The 20,958-nt window shown below is 62.4% G+C and overlaps 2 protein-coding genes across 2 annotated transcripts; both read left to right on the top strand.

Annotated features, from left to right (window-relative positions):
- Positions 1-273: 273 nt before the first annotated feature.
- MSRB1 (methionine sulfoxide reductase B1) lies at positions 274-5,207 on the top strand. Its single transcript, XM_043560982.1, has 4 exons — positions 274-429; positions 2,243-2,391; positions 2,705-2,819; positions 4,364-5,207. The coding sequence occupies exons 1-4, from the start codon at positions 375-377 to the stop codon at positions 4,393-4,395; spliced, it is 351 nt and encodes a 116-aa protein (XP_043416917.1). The 5' UTR covers positions 274-374; the 3' UTR covers positions 4,396-5,207.
- Positions 5,208-13,666: 8,459 nt separating this feature from the next.
- HS3ST6 (heparan sulfate-glucosamine 3-sulfotransferase 6) lies at positions 13,667-19,859 on the top strand. The gene is made up of 2 exons (XM_043560980.1): positions 13,667-14,310; positions 19,102-19,859. Exons 1-2 carry the CDS (start codon positions 13,898-13,900, stop codon positions 19,715-19,717), a joined length of 1,029 nt encoding a protein of 342 aa, XP_043416915.1. The 5' UTR covers positions 13,667-13,897; the 3' UTR covers positions 19,718-19,859.
- Positions 19,860-20,958: the final 1,099 nt, after the last annotated feature.

The following is a 20,958-nucleotide window of genomic DNA, read 5'->3' on the forward strand; positions in this document are numbered from 1 at the left end:
GACCCTTGAGGCGTGGCGCCGCTTCAAGCCGGCGCAGCTCAGCGGCGCCCCCTGACGCTCGGGAGGGGCTGCCGAGCGCGGGCGTCTGGGACTCCGCTCCCTAGCGGTCCCTGGAGCAGTCGGGGGCGGGGCCTGTGAGGAAACTGCCGAGGGCAGGCCCTCGCCCCAGGAAGAGATTGGTCCGCGGGAGGGGAGGGGGCGGGGCCTCCTGGAGGGTCGTGATTGGTCCTCTGGAGGGAGGGGCCTCGTCCCGGATCCGGGCAGTGATTGGGGCTCTGGAGGAGGGGCGGGCCCCGGGCGCCGGCCCGGGGGCAGTCGGCCAGTGGCCTGGGATCTGTCCGAGGAAGCGGTTGCCCCGCAGTACTGTCGGCGCCATGTCGTTCTGCAGCTTCTTCGGGGGCGAGGTTTTCCAGAACCACTTTGAGCCAGGTCTGTTCTTTGACCTCCTGGGAGGGCAGCGGGGAGGGGGCGCGTAGTAGAGTGGGCGTCGCTGCTCTCGGGCGGTGGTGGAACCCTTGAGCCCCGGGAAGGGCGGACCCCACCGGGGGCGAATGTGATCGCGCGGGGAGCAGCGCATGTGAGTAAAGGGGACCGCGGAGTAGGGGGGTCTGGGGAGCCTGAAAAGTAGGGGTTCCTGAGGGGGAGAGGGGACATTAGCGTGAGGGCGTTGCTGACCTCGAGGAGTGCGTGAGCAAGGCCGTTTCTGGGAGGGATCCGTGGGGTCAGGGTACAGGGAGGGGGTGACGCCGGTGCGGGGATCCGGATTGGGATCTGGACTTCAGAGGGACACGATCGAGGATCTTGTCCTAGGGCATCCCCCTGATGATAGCCCTGCCTTTTCCCCTCCCGGGTTCCTGGGATCCGCAAGGTAAGCTGGCAAGCACAGAGCCCTCCCTTCGGACCCAACGTGTCTTCCCGGGTGCCTCCCCCCATCTGCCCAGGGCCCTGGGGTTGGGTAACCAGGAGAGCCGCTGGGCAACCAAGTGCCAGTGAAGTTTGACCAGACAGCTGGAGTGGGGGTGGGGGTGTTTGGGACGTGGACAACCGTCCCTCCAGGCCCCAGGCTTTGAGAGGCCCCGAGTTGTCCCCTTCTGGGCCATGCTGTCTGGTAATGGCCTAATTTGGTAAAAATGTGCCCCACAGGCAAGACTAGGGCAGTGCACTGCCTGGGTGGGAACTTTTGGGTGTCAGCCCTCTAGGAGGCTGGGCGGTGACACTGGACATCTGTGGATGTCAGCTGTGGCACGGGACTCTCTAGGCAAAGCCCTCCACCGAGGCCCTCTGGCAGTAGGCCCCCAGTTGTCCTCAGGGGGCTCTGCCAGGCAGGAAGCTCCACTTCCACAGCAGCTGGGCATCCCCCTCTTGCTTCCTTCTCCAGTGGCTGGCAAAGGCTGTGTAGTTCATGGACTCTGGGGTAGGCTGTCCTCAGGGTGGGCACTGGGTGCGGGGTTCCCCTGTGGGGGGCCCCAAGTAGTTACCTGTTCTGCAGGTCGGTTTTGCAGCCTTTCCCCCCACCCCCAAAGTGATCTTTTGGGGCTGGGTTAAAACCTGTTCTCTTCCCTGGGTCTTTGTCTTCCTGGGCCCCCTGTCTGGCCTGGAGACCTGTTTGGTGGGACCATTCTCTTCCCTCACAGAGAGCAGGCCGGTGGCTGGGTGTCCAGCTCAAGGCCTCCCCGGCATCAGGAACGGCCACTTGGAAGGGAGGTGGGCTGGGGCCTGCTGGGGTGGGAGTGCTGCTTCCTCATCATACTGTCTGGGCTCCTTCCTGACTGCACACCCTCGAGCTGTGTTTTGCATCACTCAGGCACTGCAGCTCTAAAACGGAAAGGTCCTCTTACAAAACAAAACTGAAAAAGGGGCTCCTGGCTGGCTCAGTTGGTGGAGCCTTGGCCCTTTAGGCTCGTGAGTTCAAGCCCCACATTGGGCACAGAGCCTACTTGAAAAAAAAAAAAAAAGGCAACCACAAAACTAAGCTAACCTGGAAGGGTCTACCTCACAGGACTGTGGATAAAGTTCAATGAGATAAGTGTGAGAAGTGGCTCTTCGTGGCACATGCTAAGGACCACTGAACGTGAGCTCAGTGGTGTGTTCCAGGCCTGGGAGTGGCAGGTGTCAGCATGGGTAGAATGCGCAGCCCACCCTGCAGACGGACGGTGCTGTGTTCTCGCCCCGAGGATTTGGGCGCTCACCTCAGAGAGGCTGGAGCCAACGTGTCTGCCTTTGTCTTTCCTTCTGCCCCCAGGTGTCTATGTGTGTGCCAAGTGTGGCCACGAGCTCTTCTCCAGCCGCTCAAAGTATGCACACTCGTCCCCGTGGCCGGCCTTCACTGAGACCATTCATGCTGATAGTGTGGCCAAGCGTCCGGAGCACAATTCGCCTAAAGCCTTAAAGGTGGGTGGCAGCCCCAGGGGGTGGGGAGGGGTGTTGGCCAGGGAGAGCCCGAGGTGGCTGCTCCTTCTCTGCTTCCCCCACAGCTCTCGGGGCTTAGAGTCTGTCTGTGGCGGTCTTCTGGCCTCTGCCACCCTACCTGGGGAGCCTGGGGTCCTGATGGAGACGGGGAAACAGGACTGCTTTCCCATGCGGGCTCCGGGATGGAGGTCGACCTCTCCTGCCCACAGTTACTTTGGGAAATGGGTGGGGGGAGGACACCATCTCTTCTGGTGGCAGGGGGGCCATCGCTGCAGTTGTTTTGTGGTCGTTCCAGGTGTCCTGTGGCAGGTGTGGCAATGGGCTGGGACATGAGTTCCTGAACGATGGCCCCAAGCCGGGACAGTCCCGCTTCTGAATATTTAGCAGCTCGCTGAAGTTCATCCCGAAAGGTGAGCAGCTGGACACAGGCCTGTTGTACATTTCAGAGGCCCGGGGGTGGGGGACACACGGTTCTTGTCCACTCGCAGTGACGAAGCATCGGGACACCAAAGCACACTGCCCAGGAGCTGCCCAGGGCCACCCCAAAAGGTGGCTGCAGGGCAAGGACAAGGGCAGGTGTCCCGATGGGTCACGTGTGCCCCAAAAAGGGGCATCTGTGGTGAAGGGCTTTCTGTGGGGGCCTGGACCTTCCCAGAGATTAGAGGGGGAGGCAAGGCCAGGCAGACGCTGAGGACTGGGCTGTGTGGCCACGGCCTTGCTCCTCAGCCTCTCTGAGCTGGCCTCCTGCTCTGCATAGTGGGTGTGATCGCAGAGCCTCCTTCACGGGCTGTTGAGGACAGCCGCGTTGATGTGATGCACCTGGGGCCTGGCACACGGTAAGCGCTCGCGTGTGTCCTCCTGTTGGCAGGTCTTCCTTTTTTTTTTTTAGTGTTTATTTATTTTTGAGAGAGAGAGACACGCACACACAGCGTGTGAGCAGGGGAGGGGCAGAGAGAGAGGGAGACACAGAATCCAAAGCAGCTCCAGGCTCCGAGCTGACAGCACAGAGCCCGATGTGGGGCTCGAACTCACGGACCGCGAGATCACGACCTGAGCCGAAGTCGGAGGCTCAACTGACTGAGCCGCCCCAGCAGTGTTCTTATAATAGATTTCTCCACCCTCTGAAGGTGGAGTGTCCCTACGAAACCTTCCATGAGCCAGAAGGGTGTCAGAGAGGAGTGCCTCCCAGTTACTGGAAGTTCGCCTCATGCCACTTCATTGTTAGGAAAGCCCTTGTGCATCGGTAGCTGTTTTCAGTAACTGACAGAAATCCAGAGGAGTTTCACGTATGATACCTTATCACTTAGGATTAAAGCCGCTGCCTCATTCACGTAGATAACGCGTGTGTAACGCACGTGAAGCATAAAAGCAAAGTGGCCCACGTCTTGGGAACGAGGGCCCCGGTGCTGGGGTTTGTTCGGCAGCTGTCTCTCCTGTGGGTTTTTATCCGGGCGCAGCGTCGCCTCTGGGCCCTGGCCCTCTTGCTCGCACAGGTTCTCACAAGTCAGCACGTCTGTCTGCACCGCCGGCCCCTCTGGACTCCTGCCCACGCTTGGTAGCTCCAATCCCAGCTCCCCACTTGCCGCCAGCAGGGCCGTGGCCAGTCCCTAATCTCAGTTTGGTCCTCTGTAAGATGGGCTTGCTAACAGCACATGCTGGCTGCTGTCCTGAGGGAGTGAGGCTAGGCGAGAGGGTCCGTAGGGCCGGCGATGGTAAGGTGTGACGTGATTTTGTCCTTTTGTAGTTACTGGCCTTTGTCCCGTGGAGGAAGGAGAGACTGGGCTCTCCTGGAGGTGTCGGGGAACAAAATGGGGCACACAGGTTCCCCAAGCCGGGCGCCCGGGTGCTCCCAGCTGCCCTGCTCTGCAGGCTGGAGCGGGGCGCCTAGCTCGGGGAATGGTGTCTGGAGCATAATTTAGCAGTGATTTGTGTTTCTCTCCGTCCGTCCTTTTAGGCAAAGGAACTTCTGCCTCTCAGGAGCCGTAGGCGGGCAGCACATACTTACTCTAGCCGGACACTGTGTTGTGGCCACTCTCCGGCCGTCCAACCTCGGAATCGGAACCCCAGACATCCAGACGGGGCGGGGAGGGGGGCTGGCTGAAGCGTCAGGATCTCGGCTCTGCACAGGTTCTCCTGAAGGCACTGCTCTGGCACGATGGCCCACGCCCTGCTGCCCGGCGTGGGCCCGGAGGGCTCCGCTCACGTGGGAACCTCAGGGAGGTGGGCTGGAAGCCTAGCTGGTCTCTGCATGACGGTACAACCCCACCTTCTCTTCTCCACAGCCCCCTGCCCCCTCCCCGTCTGCCTGGACTCACCCCCGGGGGACCCGATTCTGAGCCTGGCTCTGGCCCTCGCAGAAGCTCATTCCCATCTCCCCCAGGCTGGGCCGTGAGGCAGGGGGCGGAGGGAGGCAGCCCTCGCCGGCTGCTCCGGCCCTGGTCACTACATGATTCACTCTGGTCAAAGCCTTCCAGGCAGCCAGAGTGGTGATGATCTGTGACGGCTGGAGGGGCAGGCCGGGGGCCAGACTTCTGGTCTCCCAGTTACGAGAGGAGAGATCCTGAACCCGGTTTCACAACCTTGCCTCACTCGGGCTTAGGAAAGTGGCTGTTGCTCCATTTCCTGGATTGTGCAAGGCCGGGGCCCACAGCCCGCACCTTCCCAGGAAGCAGTGACTGTGCCTTTCTGTACCTGCTCTGAAGCCCTTGCTGTCCGGGAAGGTGGGTGATGCCGAAGCCCCCTCCCGTCTTAACTCCCGTCTCGAGTAATCAGGAGATCAGTAAACAAACGGAACACGGGCTCGCTGTCTGCGTTCACACCAGGGATGCGGGGACACAGCGCTTCACTTGTTCCACAAATATTTACGGAGTGGTGCTGCCTGCTGCTGGGGAGGCGGCGGTAAGACAGACAGACAGACAGACAGATGGGCCTCCCTCAGGGCCTTCCCCTGTGTTTGGGGAGACAGGAAGTTCACATCAGATGATGATCAGGGCTGTGAAAATGTACCCCAGAGGAAGGACGCTCGATTGTGTGTGTGGTTTTTGGGGGGGGGGCGATAACCCTCTGGTTATTCCCCAGTTCCAAATGCATAATTGGAGCAGACATACTCAGGAGCTGGGAGCATCCCCACGTTGCAAGGATTGGAGCCTGCAGGTGTGAGGACAAAAGGGCAAAGGTGGTGGATGAGGGATGAGGTTAGAATGGCTGGCGGGGTGGGCGGCGGGAGGGACGGCCAGTGATACTGCTGGTCTGTCTGGTCTGCTCATTCCTTGGGAATGGGACTCCGCCCCTTCCCTGATCCCCAGCCACAGGCTAGGGGTCCCTGCTCTGGCGGTGGCGGGGGGGGTGGTCACTGGCCTGTGCAGGTGCTGCGGGCTCACTGTGTGACCTTGGGCAGAGCACTTAACCTTCCTCTGTGGAGCCCAGCCTGTCTCCTGGGTGGGGCTGTGGCAGGGGGTGTCGCAGCTGTGCGGGTTCTGAGTGTATGTCACCCTGTGGGGTTAGATCTCTCAGACACCAGCTTGGTCACTGGGTCGTCTGTGCAGAGGGAGTTGTGCAATAGGAGGGATCAGCACTGACAAAAAGCACCAGGGAGGACCATGCTGAAGAACCCCATTCGGGAGAGTGGCAGCCTCCTTCTCTAGAAAACATCTCTGTCTCTGCCCTGCTGGGGGGCCAGTACTGACTGTACCTGCTGGAAAACTGCCTCCTGGGACTGCACAGGGTGTGCCCTTCACCCCACGACTTCAGTCCTATCTCTGCCGGACTTCTCCCTGCATGGACCCCTCTGTGTCCCTAGTTGGGGCTGTCCCAGTCACCTGGGATCATCATCGGCCCTGGGGCACTGCCTAGCACAGCCTGTGACCCATACACTCGGAGGCTAGCGGCCAGTCTTGGCCAAGGGCAAGCCCACGGTAGGTGAGCAGTGACTGAATGCTCAGTGTGTTTCTACAGGCAACATCACCCTGGTGGGGCAGGGCGGGAACAGGAGGCTTGGAGACGCGGGAGACTTGCCTCAGGCCTCGGGCTCTCTCTGCCCACACTGTCTCTTTCCTCTTTTCTATGCCCCAAACGAGGAACAGTGGCCCTGGGAACATGGTGACCATCTTTTGAGCACAGTCTGAAGGCAGCAAGCATGTTGAAGGGGCCTAGCAGTGGGGAGGCAGCTAGCTGAGTGGTCAGAGGGAATCTCCAGGCCCAGGGCTAGGGCGGACCTCAGGCTTTGCTTACCTCTCCCGGCACCCCTGGCTCAGCAGGTCCCTGAGTAAACTTGGCCCAGGACCAGGCTGGCCTCCTTCTGCAAACTGGGTGGATGTGTCCAGGACATGCCCCTGGGGCTGCCTCTCGGGGGCCAGATCTCCAGCAGGACAGGCTGGAGGGCCTGCTGGAGCCTGGGTGAGGCTGGTAGGGACACTGTGAGGGACAGTACCTGACTGCCTGCACTCCACGGGCCCCATACAGGTTCACTGGGGGTGGGAAGGGCTGGAAGCAGGGTCCTTGGAGGGGTGGAGGAAGAAGGGCGGTCCCCTTTCATCAGGAGCCTGGAAAAGGATGGCTATGGGCAGGGCCTGTCTGCCAGGGGCTGGGGTGGGAGTGAGTTGTCTCTTGTGGAAACAGATCCCCTCACCTCCTTCTTCTTGCTGGGTTACACCATAACCTTTGGCCTGCAGCCCTACTTCCTCCTGAGAAACAAAAGACTTTTTGAGAACCCGGCGGCTCCCTCCCTCCCCCTCCAGCGCCCCCTCCCTTGCCAAGTGGACCCTCCAGGGCACAGCCTTGCAGACAAGTGTTCTGTTCAGGGGCAGACGGCTCCCCATGCTCTTTCAACACCCGTCAACAGCGGCCGGCAGGCCCGTGCACGCGGGGGCACCCAGGGCAAGGGAGGAAGTGGTATGTGTCTGGGATCCCGCTGATCCCCTGTAGGGGCCCGCGGCCCTGCTCAGGAGACGCTGGCAGGGTGCGTGAGTGACCCAACCGTGCTTGGGACTTGTGCTCACTCACGGCTTTCGTTTTCTCTGGGTGACAAGTGCCAGGGAGCGCCGTGACCTTGGTGGGGGTGCGGCCGATTCGTAGGTCCCAGGAACCCTGTGACTCCGTGCACGAATGTGGGCTGGGCAGGCAAGTGGGAGGGGGCGCCCAGAGAGGACGGTGGAGGTCACCGCCAAGCCAGCGTCCGGGTCCCCACCCTCATACGAGGTCCTGGTAGGGGACGTAACGCGATGAACCCCTTCGGAGGCCACCAGTTAGCGAGCGGGGCAGGGACTGTGTGCAGCACCCACGGGCAGGGGGCGAGCTCGCTCCGCGCTGCGCGTGCGCCAGGGCCGGTCTGAGAGGCCCTGCAGTTCCCCGAGGCGCCGCCAGGGGCGCAGCAGCGGCACCTCCGACGGCGAGGGCTGATCCAGCCCCCTCCAGGGACCCCGTGACCCAGCGGTGCTCAGTGGTGAGCGCCGGCGTCCTCCAGCCCGCTCGGCCACGCCGGCCCAGCCTGCCAGTACCCGGAACACAGGTAACTGAGGCCTCCTGGCGTCCGACGGTGCGAGGGCCGGCGGTGTAGGGGCCCCATTTGGTAGGCTTCGCGAAAGTGACCTGTTGCTCCCAGCCCCTTCTCCAGGGCAGCCCTGCGGGACCCCCCTGCTCCCGATGCCCTTGCCTCTTCAGCCTGCGGCCCTTCAGCCTCCTCAAGTTGCTCCTGCTGCCATCCTGGCCCGCCTGGGGCACCAGGTTCTGAGGGCACCACCTTCTCGCGTCTGTGCCCACTTCTCTCCGCAATGGTGACAGCCCCTAGCTAGCCTCCCCCAACCCGTGTGATCTCCGCAAAAAAAAAAAAAAAAAAAAAAAAAAAAAAAGACCAGAAACTTCCCTCTGTGGGTTCCTGCAGGCTCTGCTGGCTCTGGTCCCACAGATCCCGTGTCTCCAGCCACCTTTCCACTCCGTGAATGAGAGTAGTGTTATTTACCGCAGCTCCCGGGCTCCTGTTAACCACCCCCCTTGCACGCAGACCCTTGCACCTGGGCCTCTAGGCCAGCCAGACTCCACTCTGAAACATGCCCCGGTGTTCCCGCCTTCTATACTTTGCTGTTCCTTCTTTCTCACCCCCTCCCCATGTGCCGGAATCCTTCTAGAAGCCTCTCCCAGTGGCTCTGCCCAGTGGCTCTCTCCTGCCCCCACCGCTGCGGAGGTCCCGGGCTGGTCTCCTATATGTGTGCACAGACCGGGTCCCTGCGGTCCCCGCTTGCAGGCCTCAGCTCACCCCAGGTCACAGAGCTCCTTCAAGTCAGTGTCCAAGGTGCACACATCATGTTCCCTCCCCCACGCTGAGCCCCATGGGAGAGTGCACGGAGAAGCGGCCGAGGAGTGTATGTCAAATTGCACTGCCTTCTGCTCACTCTGTAGGGGTGAGCGAGCCAACCTGCACTTCTGCGTGAGCGTGTCTGTGGTCTGGGAGATGCAGGGACCCCGGGACCACCTGTCACCTTACCCCAGCCCTAGGGTTCTGCTTACAGGAGCTCAGGGGCAGGAAGCACAGAGAAGATGGAGGGGTGGGGTCGGGGGTGGGTGGGCTTCCTGTGGCTGACAGGGGTGGGTGGGAGGAAGGACTAAGGGTTACCTGCAGATAGGCTCCCTCCACCCCTACCCCTCACTGCCCCCCAAGGCCTGTATGCAGGCATAATTTGTTCCTCGTAAAATCACAGAGATTATCCATGCTTCAGAACCTGGGGGAACGGGAGCCACAGGAACCAGGGCCCTCAGTGCCCTGCACCCCCACTGTGCAGCTTGCCTGCTGCCCTGGGCTGCCCCCTCCACCTCTGACTCCAGTGGCTTTTTGTTCCCTTAGTCTAGACACTGGGTTTTTGCTGGGCCCCAATCTCTGAGCGGGGAACTCCTGGTGTGTGTCTGGAAGTGGGGGGGAGGGGAGGGCAGAGAGGCTGGAGTCAGGGGGAGATAGCAATGGCCGGTAGAGGTGACATGGGCAGAGTCAGTGTTCTCTGAGGAGGGGGTGGAGGTCAATCTTCAAGGTCCTCTAGCATGAGCAGGAAAGCCTGCGGGTTAGGGAGGGGGCAGATGGGAAAGGGGAGGAGTTTGAGGCACCGGTCCCAAGATGCTCTGCCCTGGCATCTGGGTTCTGACTCTCCCTTGAAGGCCAAGTGCAACAAGCCCGGCTGTCTGGACAACTGTGGTGATGGGGCGCTTCCCCTGGAAATGAGGGGTTGGGGGGGCGGCTGTCTGTGGGTGTCCTGTCCACTGGCCAGGCTGGACTTGCTTCCGGGTGGCGTGTGGGGAGATGCAGGCTGGGGACCGGTGGGCGAGCCTCTGAACCCCCAATCGTGCACACACATACACCCCCCAAGCCCGCAGTGTCCTGTGCCTCTGCGGAGCTTGGGGTTCCTTAGCCTGTGTCAGATTCCTGGCTCCCAATGGAAGGTGCTCACAGCCACCTTCTGGCCCACGGGGGGCCCCGCCAGGGCACAGTGCCCTGCTGTGGGGCCATTAGATGAGGCCCAGCCCTCCCCATGCTGCTGGGGGGCTTCTGGGTCCAGAGGCCTGGCTCGGGGCTGTGAAGCTGGAGGTCGTGGGGATGGTGTGGGGGCAGAAACAGCTTTGTTTCCTTTCCTTTTCTTTTCTTTTTTTTTTTTTTTAATGTTTGTTTATTTTGAGAGGGAGCGAGAGCGAGAGCCCAAGCAGGGGAGGGGCAGAGCGAAATAGAGACTGAGAATCTCACGCAGGTTAAGGGAACAGAGACAGAACCTCCCAGTCAAGGGAGCCTTTTCATGTGTCCCTCCGGACCCTGGGAATCTTGTCTGCCCTGGCAAACCCTTCTGTGCCACGTTGCCCTAGGCAGAGCTGGTCACCAGGAACAAGGCCCTGGGTTCTGGCCAGCCAGGCCCCCGAAAGTCTTTCCTCTCCAGTCTCGTCCAAGAAGGATGAATATGAGTACGCTGTCCCATGCCCACTGCCACCTCACCACAAAGAGTTTAGGAACTAGACACCCAGAGGGATGGGGCCAGTGTCCGCGTTGTTTGATAAAGTAGGAAAGTGAGGTTCAGAGAGACTTGACGCCTTACCTGCCAAGGTCACCTGCTAGGGAGGGGCAGGTGCTCCTGCCCCACCTCGTTGCCTACCAGGGTGAACTGGGAACAGTGGAGTCCGGGGGTGGGTGGGCTCGGTGGGTAGACATCTCTGAGGGGTCCCTCTCCAGGAGAAAACCGCATCCTCTCTGTGCGCAGGCAAATCCGGCATCTGAAGCGGAACAACCCCACACAAATCAAGGACAGCTGGGCCTGCCCTCGGCCGCAGCCCCCTCCCCTCGGCCCCCCTTGCAGGCTCCAGGACCCCCGCAGACTGCGGGAGTCGGGTGAGGGGGTAAGGGTGTGGTTCTAGCGAAGGGAGTTCTGGAAGCCCCGCATGTGTGAAATCTCCCCCAGCTGTCCCCCGTGGAGGGAGGGACCGCACGGTGTTAGGGATCACTTTCCAGAGTGGGGCAGCTGCTGACGCACCCTGCTTGTGGGGGCCCACGCTGGGGGTACCCGCCCTGGGGAGGGGACAGTCTGCGAAAGAGGAAGAGAGGACCCCGGGGGCGGGGCGTGCACATAGACTCCGTCACTCACACACTCTCTCACTCACACAGCCAGGCCACTCAGTCACTCGACAAACATTCATGAGTGCTCACCGTGGTCAAGACTGACCCCGTCCCCACCCTTGCCGCGCTCACGGGGAGGTGGAGACAGATGGGGACCAAAATCACCCCCCAAGGGAGTAATTACAGTCAGTGGAGGGGACTCAGATATAGCTGGGTCATGGGTCTGTGAGGCCAGGCTGGGCCTTCCTCTTGCCGTGACCTCGCTCCCCAGGCCTCTTCCCTGGACTCGCCCCTGTGTCTCCCTCTGCTCTGACCTTCCCTGTCGTCTCCTCCAGGGACGCTGTTTACTAGCGGGCCGCAGCTCGGGCCACTCTTCCCCAGTGCTGCCTCCTCCCAGCCAGCTAGCACAGCAGACCTGACTACCTCAATGTCTGATGGTTGGCCTAAGGAGGATGGACAGATGGACCTCTGCCTGGCCATCCTGCCTGGGCAGGGGGTCCAGTCTGGGCAAGGGGGGATTGAGCCTTGTTGGACACTGAAGGCCAAGGGGCCCTCCCGGGAGATCCAGCTGGCAGAGAAGCTGGCCGATGCATTTCTTCTTCACAGTGGAGGTGAGACCGGACAGGGCGGGAGGTGAGCGAGCCTCTCAGGGTGCAGGGACAGCTACAGGACCGGTGCTCCCGTGGCCTGGTTTCTTTCGACTCACTTCCTGCCATGTGGCTCAGAGCGGGGGATCCACTGTGTCTAGACCACACAGAGAGGTGCCAGTGGAGAGCTGGGGCTGGACCCTGATGGCAAGGTAGGGCGGAGGCAGATCGGAGGGGCCACTCCGACATCCTGGGCAGGAGGGAAGGCGGCAACCCCCATGTGTGAGGAGGCTTGCCTGACCATCACTTCCGCCAGAAAGCCTTCCCTGACCTCTTCCTCCATTCACATCCTTCCATTAGCCGGCCATTGTCAAGTGCCTATTTGGTGCCAGTCTCTGTTAGGTGCTAGGGACCCCCCGGTGAGCAAATGTCCCAAGGCTGCCTTCCTGGGTGTCCCCAGATTTGCCCCCACCTGTCACTTGAGGGATGGTGGCTGGAGGGAGGGGCTCGGCTGGGAAATTATCCTTGTCCCCGGACTCCATTCCCCAGCCCCCAGCATGTCCTGCTGTCGTTGATAAGTTGCTTCTGGAAAATCCTCAAGCAGGTGTGTGTGTCAGGGGTTGGGGGGCTGAGGAAAAGCCATTCTCAGTAGGAGGAACAGCATGAGCCAAGGGTGGGAGGAGGAAGCCACTCTCCCTGTGCCAGGGCCGGGAGACAGAGGGGCCGCCAGGGTCGAATGCTGGAATCTGGAGCCCTGAGAGGGGCCTGCTGAGACTGAGTGGGTGCTCCAGGTGGAGCAGGGCCCCACCCAGGACAGGTCTAAGGAGAACCAGTCTGTCTGGAACAGATCCCCTTTTAAGCTAGACCAGAAGAAGAACTTCCTGTGACCCTGTGTGTATCAACATGCACCCCACACAGTACTGTGCCAACGACCCGCCTACAGGGCTCCTGGCTGAGTCTTGCCCTGACAAGCAGGTGCAGGCCTGTGTCTGGGATCCGGGCTGGGGCCCTGATCAGCGGCCTTCATGCCACTGGCTCTGCAGAGCCCCCTTAGTTCAGGTTCAGGGCTGCCTCTAGGTGGGAGACCTGCAAATGCCTGTGGGTCACAGAGGCCCCTGGCCTTTGGAGAGGCCCCAGGTTTCTGGGACTTGCCCAGATGCCATTGGTCCCAGGAACAAGCAGAACCCAGGGCAGTGGCCTCTGAGCAGCTAGTGAGAGGTCGGCCTCTCCTAGGAGCCCATGCCCATGCGGCACCAAGCTTCCGTGAGGAAGCCCTGGGCAGAGACATAGAGAAGACACCGTTCCTTTTCCGTCTCTCCCTGGGACTGTTGCTCCCAGAGCCCTTTCCTTCTCTGCTTTCCTTGTGCTGTGTGGGGGGTTCAGTGAACCTGGGGCTGCATAAACTCCCCACAGAGTGTCCAGCACCCAGCAGGTCCCGTAACTGTGAGTGGCCCCTGGCCCCTGAATGTCACTGCACCTCCGCAGGAGCTCCTAAGATAGAACCCGGGCTCCTCTTTCCGGTCTCCCATCCCACCTCTCCAGAATCTTCTCATCTACAGGAGTCACTTTGCCAGCATTAGAGATGGGTCCCTGACATCCCAGAGCAACGCCAGGTGGACTGGGCTGCAGAGACAGACTGTGTGACATGGTAGAAAGGGTCAGGAGACAGATCTGAATGGGGCCTTGGGACAGACGCCTGTCGTCCCTGAGCCTGCTTCCCAGGACCCTAAAATGGTAATCGTATTGGACAACCGTCTCTGGCCGCCAGGGTTGGGACCCTGATGAATGGCAAGCCAACTGTCAGGAAAGCGCGCCCCATTCTCCCCCTCAGACTTCCCTCAACATTCCCGGGAACGCCTCGGCGCAGTAGGGCCCGGGTCCACACTCACCCGCGCACCTGCTGCTACGCCCTTGTCCGGGAGGGACTGGGATCCGCCTTCTAAGAGCCGGTCCTTCATCTCAGTCCTGTCACTGCCCTGAGACCCGACCCGTCGCCGCAGCATCCAGGCGCGCAATGGTGATGAGTCCGAAGCCTCACAGGCTGGAGCCCAGGTCTCCAAGAGGGCGCGACAGGTAACCTCCGGGGCTCCAAATCACGCCTCAGCCTCGGCGGGCGCCTGCGAGTCCCGGGCCCGGGAGTGGTCCAGGGGGCGGGGCCTCCGGACTGGGCGGGGCCTCCGGGTCCCGCCCCGCGTCGGCTTCGAGCCTGCCGAGTGCCGGGGCGCAGAGCAGAAGCCCGGCGCGGGCTGGCTGAGCGCGGCACGGGCCGGGATGCGCTCGCTCCTGTAGCCCGCGTTCCACCGTCTGGGCGCAGCACCACCCTATGGCAGGTAGCGGCGGCCTGGGCGGCGGGGCCGGGGGCGGCCAGGGCGCGGGGGCCGGGCAGGGGGCCGCGCTGCGGGTGCCGCGTGCGCCGCTGCTTCTCGCCGCGCTGGTGCTCGGCGCCTACTGCCTCTGCGCCCTCCCCGGCCGCTGCCCGCCGGCCGCCCGCGCTCCGGTGCCGGCGCCCGCGCCCGCTGAGCCGCTCCGCGCCGTCGGTCCCCGGGGGGCGCCGGGCCTGCCTGTGGCCAGCGGCCCGGGACGCCGGCGCTTCCCGCAGGCGCTCATCGTGGGCGTGAAGAAGGGCGGCACGCGCGCCCTGCTGGAGTTCCTGCGGCTGCACCCCGACGTCCGCGCGCTCGGCTCTGAGCCCCACTTCTTCGACAGGTGCTACGAGCGCGGCCTCGCCTGGTACCGGTGAGCGCCCTGGCGGGTGCCTTCCAACAACAGGGGGACGCGCCCCTGGGGGTCTCACTGGGGGCGCGGGGCGGGGCAGGTGTCCGGAATCGGGGCTGAGACCAGCCTGGGTGTGTGTGTGTGTGGGGGGGGGGCGAAGCTTGACCCCGTGGACGCGGGCCCCCCAGCATTGGGTTTTACGGAAAGGAGGAGCGGTCACTGGCTGGGGGCTCCCAGAAACTTTGAAACTCCAGGGGAAACCCTGGTTCAGGGCTGCTGAGGGGTCCCCGCAAGAGTGGCGGGGAGGAGTTTCCATCCTACACCAGTAGTTTGAAGCTAGTGGGGTTTGAGGGACATTAGAAATGCTTTATGCTTATCCGTGCTTCCCCACTGGATCACCCTGGGAGAGCATGTCTGACCTCCGGCCAATCACCCCAAGAGTTTTCCCTGTAGCCTCCTAGAGAGCGTCTGTTTCCTCCCCCAGAACCCCAATCCCGAGAAGAGGAGTCCTTCTGTGTGGTCCTGGGGGTCCGGAGGGAGTCACGGCTTTACTTAGAAAGGCGGAAGGGGTGGGGATTGGGGCCCCAGCCTCGCTCAAAGGGCTCTGTAGCTCTCCCGCTGCCTGTCTGGCTGGCCTTGGGGTGCTGTGGTAGAATGTGGGGGAGCACCCCCACTCCGGCCCCCCCCTGAGGCAGCGAGAGTGAGGCCCTGCCCTCTGCCTCCTTCGACGACCGTGCACAAGCCTGCCTGTCCCTTCCTGCGGGGAAGCGAGGGCTTACAGATGGAGAGTGAGTCACCCCACTCCCCGCAGCTTTCACCTCATCCCCAAACTATGGGGCAGAGAGGACCCAGCGCAAGGTCACCTGGTGACTTAATGGGGAGTGGGGGGGTGGCAGGACCTGGGCTTTTGACTCTCAGATGTACCAGTTTCCTCTTCCCAGATACCAACCCCCCACCACCCCTTCCCCTTTGTTATCTTTGCATTTTGCACTGAAACCACTCACGGGTTTGGAGGGGCCCCATTGAGAACGGGGGTCCTGGTTCCTGAGCTCTGAAGGATTACTGCTGTCGAGGGTCTTAGGGAAGCCAGATGGTGAGGGGAAAGTGAGTCTATCCTTGGACCCAGTTGGCTGAATCCCCCAGCATGCCTGGTGCTCAGGGAGAGACGCTACCCCACTCTGCCGGTGCTGCAGCATCCAAAAGCATCCCTAATCCCGGGATGCTGTTGATGCTGTTGCCCTGCAGAGGGAGAGGAAGAGGAGGAGGAGAGAAGGAGGGGGAGGAGGAGGGAAGGAGGGGAGGGGACAGGAAGGAGGGTGGAGGACACACTGTTAGCTATAGCAGACTTCAGAGCCCGTCACTGACCCCATGAGCTGTAACTACAAGGAGCTGTGGGGAGGCACCGGGCTGGACTGAGGAGGGGCTGCTGCAGAGGCTGGTCTCGAAGAGCCTGGGGTCCGGCGGGGGCTGTGCAGGCCCTCCCTGGGTGCATGCTCCCGCTCTGGAGAGGACGGAGCATCCGAGAGGCAGGGGGCAGATTCTCAGCTCTGGGTAGGGAGCTCCTGGGACACTGGGGTGCCCGGCGTGGGGCCCGGGGGATTCCGGAGCATGTCTGGTGGAGAAGAGACTTTGCCCTTCCTCCTTTTTAGAGCCACCTCCACTGGGGGGAGGGGCGGATGCAGAGGAGGCAGAGGGTCAGGTTCCAGTGGCCTCCAGGAACCCAGAGCTGTCAGGGCTGGCAAGTACTGACCCCTCTGGCCAATGCAGGCTGGCTGAGCTTCTGAGGTACATGTGTCCAAGTGCCCTTAAAAGGGCTGTGGCTGTGTAGTGACGTGTGGAGGTGGGCTCGGTATTCCCCCCGGTGGCCCTGTGCCTCTGGACCTGTCTGTCCTTTCAACCGGCTGTGAGGATGCACTGAGCCTCTGAAAATGCCCACCTGCCTCAGTTTCCCCCAGTGCAAAGAGGTCGGCCGGCCCCTGGGCGTGGTCTGGCCGTGTTATCTGCTCTCGGGACCCTGATTGGGACCTCCAGTGCAGAGCCCTGTTCTGGGTGGGGAGTCGGGCCAGTGTGTAGAGGAGGAGCAGCTAGTGCCCGCAGTTGAATTTTTGGGACCCCCCCCCCCCCCCTTGCTCACGGGGCTGTGACCAATCTCATTCCAGGCAGTGACTTTGGTCCTTCCCATGGACTGGGCAGGTAGGACCTGCTCAAAGTTGATTTTGGCCCAACCGTCCCCTCTCCTTGGGCTCCAGGAAGTTCATCTCTCAGGCTCCTGAGGGTCCTCTATCTTGGGGACTGCGACCTTCAAGGGCTCCCCAACTCAGCATTTGTTCCTTTATTCACTCACTCTGTTTGGCAGGTGCTGAAGTCACACAAACCCCTCCAAGTCTCAGTTCAGGGAGGAGTGCCCTATCTAGGGGCAAGTGGGGGCTATACTTTGACCACAGTGTTTTGGAAAAGCGGGAGGAGGGGGGGAGGGGTACAGGGGTGGGGGACACCCCCCCTCGCTCCTGGGGCCCAAGCAGGAGCAGTGAAGGAGGGGTGTGAGTATGTGGGGGGAGGGACCCCGGCTTCTGTGGGACTTATCTGTCCCTGCTCACCCGGAGACAGAGACCCCTGTGGCAGGGCACTCAATGCCCCCATGCCCCCAGCACTGCAGGGTTCCACCTGGAACTGGAACTGGTTTCTGCTGGGTCCCAGGCAGGCTGGATGGGGCTCAGGAGAGGTGTGGGACACAGAGAGAGGCCTAGACAGAGGAGGGAGAGTCGCCCAGGGCTGGATTGAAGCCGCAGGGAAATGCAGACCAGATGAGCTGTGGGGGTGGTGCGTGTGTGTGTGCGTGTGTGTATGTGTGTGTGTGTGTGGGGGGGGGGTGTCCATAGAACAGCTTGTCAGATGTTTGCTGTGTGGGGGTCAGTATCTTGCTCCTCGTATCCTCCTCGGTCTCTGCCACCCCACAAAAGCCCCCATCCCTACCCTACTCCGAGCTCTGGCTAGGCCTGGGGAGAGTAATTGATCCCAAAGCTCTTGGAGCTCAAAGCCAGTTTGCGGCAGGAGTGGGCCAGGAAAGTCTGCACCGCCCCCCCCCCCCATCTCCACCCCTCCCCGTGGCGGTCTGGAGGTGTGGCTCTGCTTCTGCTCCTCTAACTTCCTTGGGGAGAAAGGTGCTGATGTCAAAGCTGGGTGGGGGGCGTTCCCTGAGCAATCGGGGCGGGTTCCTTCCCTGAGAAGGACAATGAAAGGAGGGGTGGTGACTTCTGATGCTGTGTGGCACTGCGTCTCTTTGTGGGTGTCAGCAGTGAGGCCCAGTGCAGGGACACCCACCCCTTATTATGAGTTTCCTCTCATGGAAAGGGACCCCTGTTGCCGTGGGCCTCAGCCCTTGGCGTTGTCACCACCCGAGGTCTCCTTGAACTTGTCCCTTTGAACGGGGAGGACCGGGGTCTGCTCCTCCCTGGGTTCCCAGCTGCAGGAGGCAAGCCACGAGGTGCAGGGGCTCTGGCAGCGGTAGGTGCAGGGCAGGGCTGCGGACTAATGTCCACCCTGGTACTTCCTGCTTCCTCTCGGAGCCTCGGTGTGCCTGCCTATGAAATGGGGCAGTGAGCAGCTCATAGAGATGGGAGAAGCAGACTTGTCCCCATGACCTCCCAGACCGCCTCTGCCCAGGGCCTTGTTCTGAGTGAGTGGGGAGGCTCCCATAGCTAGCAGCCCATTCAGCCCACCGGACGCCCCTGGGCCCCCGAGGTGGAGTCAGGGAGCCGGGGGCATGTCCCAGACTCACACGTGCGCACCCCCCATCCCACCACCAGCACCCTCCAAGCTAAGCGTCCCGACTCGTGGGTCTGTGCACCTGTGTGCCCACCTGACCTGGGTGTTTTGGGGGTTTGAGCAGGAAGAAGACACTCCCAGGGGCTTGAGACCCTGGAACCTGCAACCTGAACCCCACCTTCCTGGCTGGGGCCAGTCGTGGGGGTGCTGTCAGAGGGGCAGGAGGACGGGAGGCAGGGCTAGCTGGGCGGAGGCCTCCCCTCCCTCTGCCTCCCACAGATCCCGGGAGCCTCTGCCACTGTTGACCTAGTTCCCAGCCCTCCCTCGGAGCTGTTTGCTCAGCTGGCCAGGCCGCGCCCTGCCCACCGCACCCTGTACTACCTGGCTGGCAGGTGTGGCTGTGGGACACTGGTTCAGGACGGGCTTCCCCGGGCTTGGCGTGGTCAGGGGGCCGACTCCCCAGAACCTTGGGATGGGGTCCGTGCTCCCCTCCCCTGATCAGCTGCAGCCTTGCACGTTGGGGTCCAAGCCAGGTCTGGGAGACCCAGGCGGCTGGGGTCTTGGGACGGGTCCTCAAGCCACCGTTAGTGGCTTTTGGTATTCTGGTCCATTCTGATGTGTGTGGCCCAGGTCAGCAGGGCTGTCATCAGAGGTGGGAGAAGGCTGTGCAGGGGAGGGAGCCAGAGGGGACACTTGTCAACAATTAAGGGCCTAATTTAGGGGATGCCATCAGCCCTTGCTGTGTGTGTGACGGGAGGTAATTACGGGGCAGGGGCCTGCGGGGGGGCAGGGGGGCTGGTTCAGCCGTGTGGGCAGCAGGTCCAGGCCGCTGGCCTCACGAGGACGGGGTCTGGCGTGGGCACGGTCCGGCTCTGGGAGGGGGTTGGGTAGCAGCCTATATCTGGCCACCCAAGCGCCTAGGGTGGGTGGGTCTGGTGGGGAAGGCTTGCCTGCCCTAGAGGCTCCCTGGAGGAAGGGGAGGTCAGCCCTGGCTCCCTGGGGGCCAGTCCCCACCCTCACCTCCCTCTGCTCCCACCCGCCCCACAGGAGCCTGATGCCACGCACCCTGGACGGGCAGATCACCCTGGAGAAGACCCCTAGCTACTTCGTGACTCGGGAGGCCCCCGGCCGCATCCACGGCATGTCCCCGGACACGAAGCTGATCGTGGTGGTGCGGAACCCTGTGACGCGGGCCATCTCCGACTATGCCCAGACGCTCTCCAAGACCCCGGGCCTGCCCAGTTTCCGTGCCCTGGCCTTCCGCCACGGCCTGGGCCCCGTGGACACGGCCTGGAGCGCCGTACGCATCGGCCTGTACGCCCAGCACCTGACCAACTGGCTGCGGCTCTTTCCCCTGTCCCGCTTTCTATTCGTCAGCGGGGAGCGCCTGGTCAGCGACCCGGCCGGGGAGGTGGGCCGCGTGCAGGACTTCCTGGGCCTCAAACGCGTGGTCACGGACAAGCACTTCTACTTCAACGCCACCAAGGGCTTCCCCTGCCTCAAGAAGGCCCAGGGGGGCAGCCGCCCCCGCTGCCTGGGCAAATCCAAGGGCCGGCCCCACCCCCGCGTGCCCGAGGCTGTGGTCCGGCGCCTGCGGGACTTCTACCGGCCCTTCAACCGCAGGTTTTACCAGATGACCGGCCAGGACTTTGGCTGGGACTGAGGAGGACGGGCCAGCCCGTGCCCGGCCCGGGGACCCTCGCTCACCTTAATTTATGCCGGCCGCCGGGCCGTGGAGCCTGCAGACAGATGATGGGTAGGGAAAAGTATTTAAGGAATAAAGCCTGGGTCTGTGTTCTTCCACATAATCTGGAAGGTGGCCAGACGGGGGGCTGGAGGTGCCACCGCCCAGGGAAACGCTAACCATACCACCTGTCTCTACAGGGCACCCTTCGTATGCCCGGAGTGGTCCAAAACCCAATCCGTAGACATCCCTTGGGGTGTGCAGTGAGCTTGGCCACATGTCACACACGAGCAACTGAGGCTCAGAGAGGTTTAGGGCCTGCCCAGTGACGCACAGCTCAGACTCTGGAGGCCCTCCTGTGCGCCCCGGGATGCTGAGCTATGTTGTCCCCGTGCGGCAGATGAGGAAACTGAGGCTCCAGGTTGCCCACGTGCGGGCTGGGGCGGGGACGAAAGTTGGATCTGGCCAACTCAGGGCTGCACCCATGACTGCGGCTGATTTCGTGTCTTAGTGCCCATTGGATGCTCCCTCCTGGGAATCTGGTGAGGTTGCGTTACAGGGAGTGAGTGTGACGTGAGGACCAGCAGCGGGGTATTGGTTTTAAGCGTCCCCAAGCCCCTGGGGACAGTGTGGCACCACCCACCACAGGCCACACCCATGCTGCCACTCCCGCCCTCCAGACCCTGCCCGCTTGGGGGGACTTGCCCTCTCAGTGGGTTCCACCCACTCCCCCAGGCCCTGGATGCCCCAGTTCTGCTGTGTTCCGGGAAGGGCTCCCGCCATTGGGGGATGGGCAGAGGTGAATGCCCATCTGGGGCCCAGCTGCCTGCTCAGATCCTGACTTAGGCCAGGCTCGGGTGGGTTAGGCTGCCCTATCCACCCCTCTGCCCCTGGGAAGGTGGGGGCCCCTTCCTAATGACTGTCACCTGCTCCTGGCCACAGTGTTGCTTGCCAGGTGCCCACAAACAGCCCTGACAATGCCCTCCGGGGACCCTTGGAACCAAGCCTGGCATGCCCCGGCTGTGCTGGGTCCTCACAGGACCTGGCTGCGTCCTCTGCACACCAGGCCTTGGGTCCATATCAAATCTTCAGCCCTGCTGTGGCCTTTCCGGCTCTGGGCTAGTTGGAGTAGCTGCCCGTCCTGGGCCCCGGGGTGGAAATGAGGGAGGATTTCCAGGGGAGTGACCGCTTACCTTCCAGGCACCTTTTCTGGCTAACCG

The sequence above is a fragment of the Prionailurus bengalensis genome, chromosome E3 (assembly GCF_016509475.1).
Source record: "Prionailurus bengalensis isolate Pbe53 chromosome E3, Fcat_Pben_1.1_paternal_pri, whole genome shotgun sequence".
NCBI lineage: Eukaryota > Metazoa > Chordata > Mammalia > Carnivora > Felidae > Prionailurus > Prionailurus bengalensis.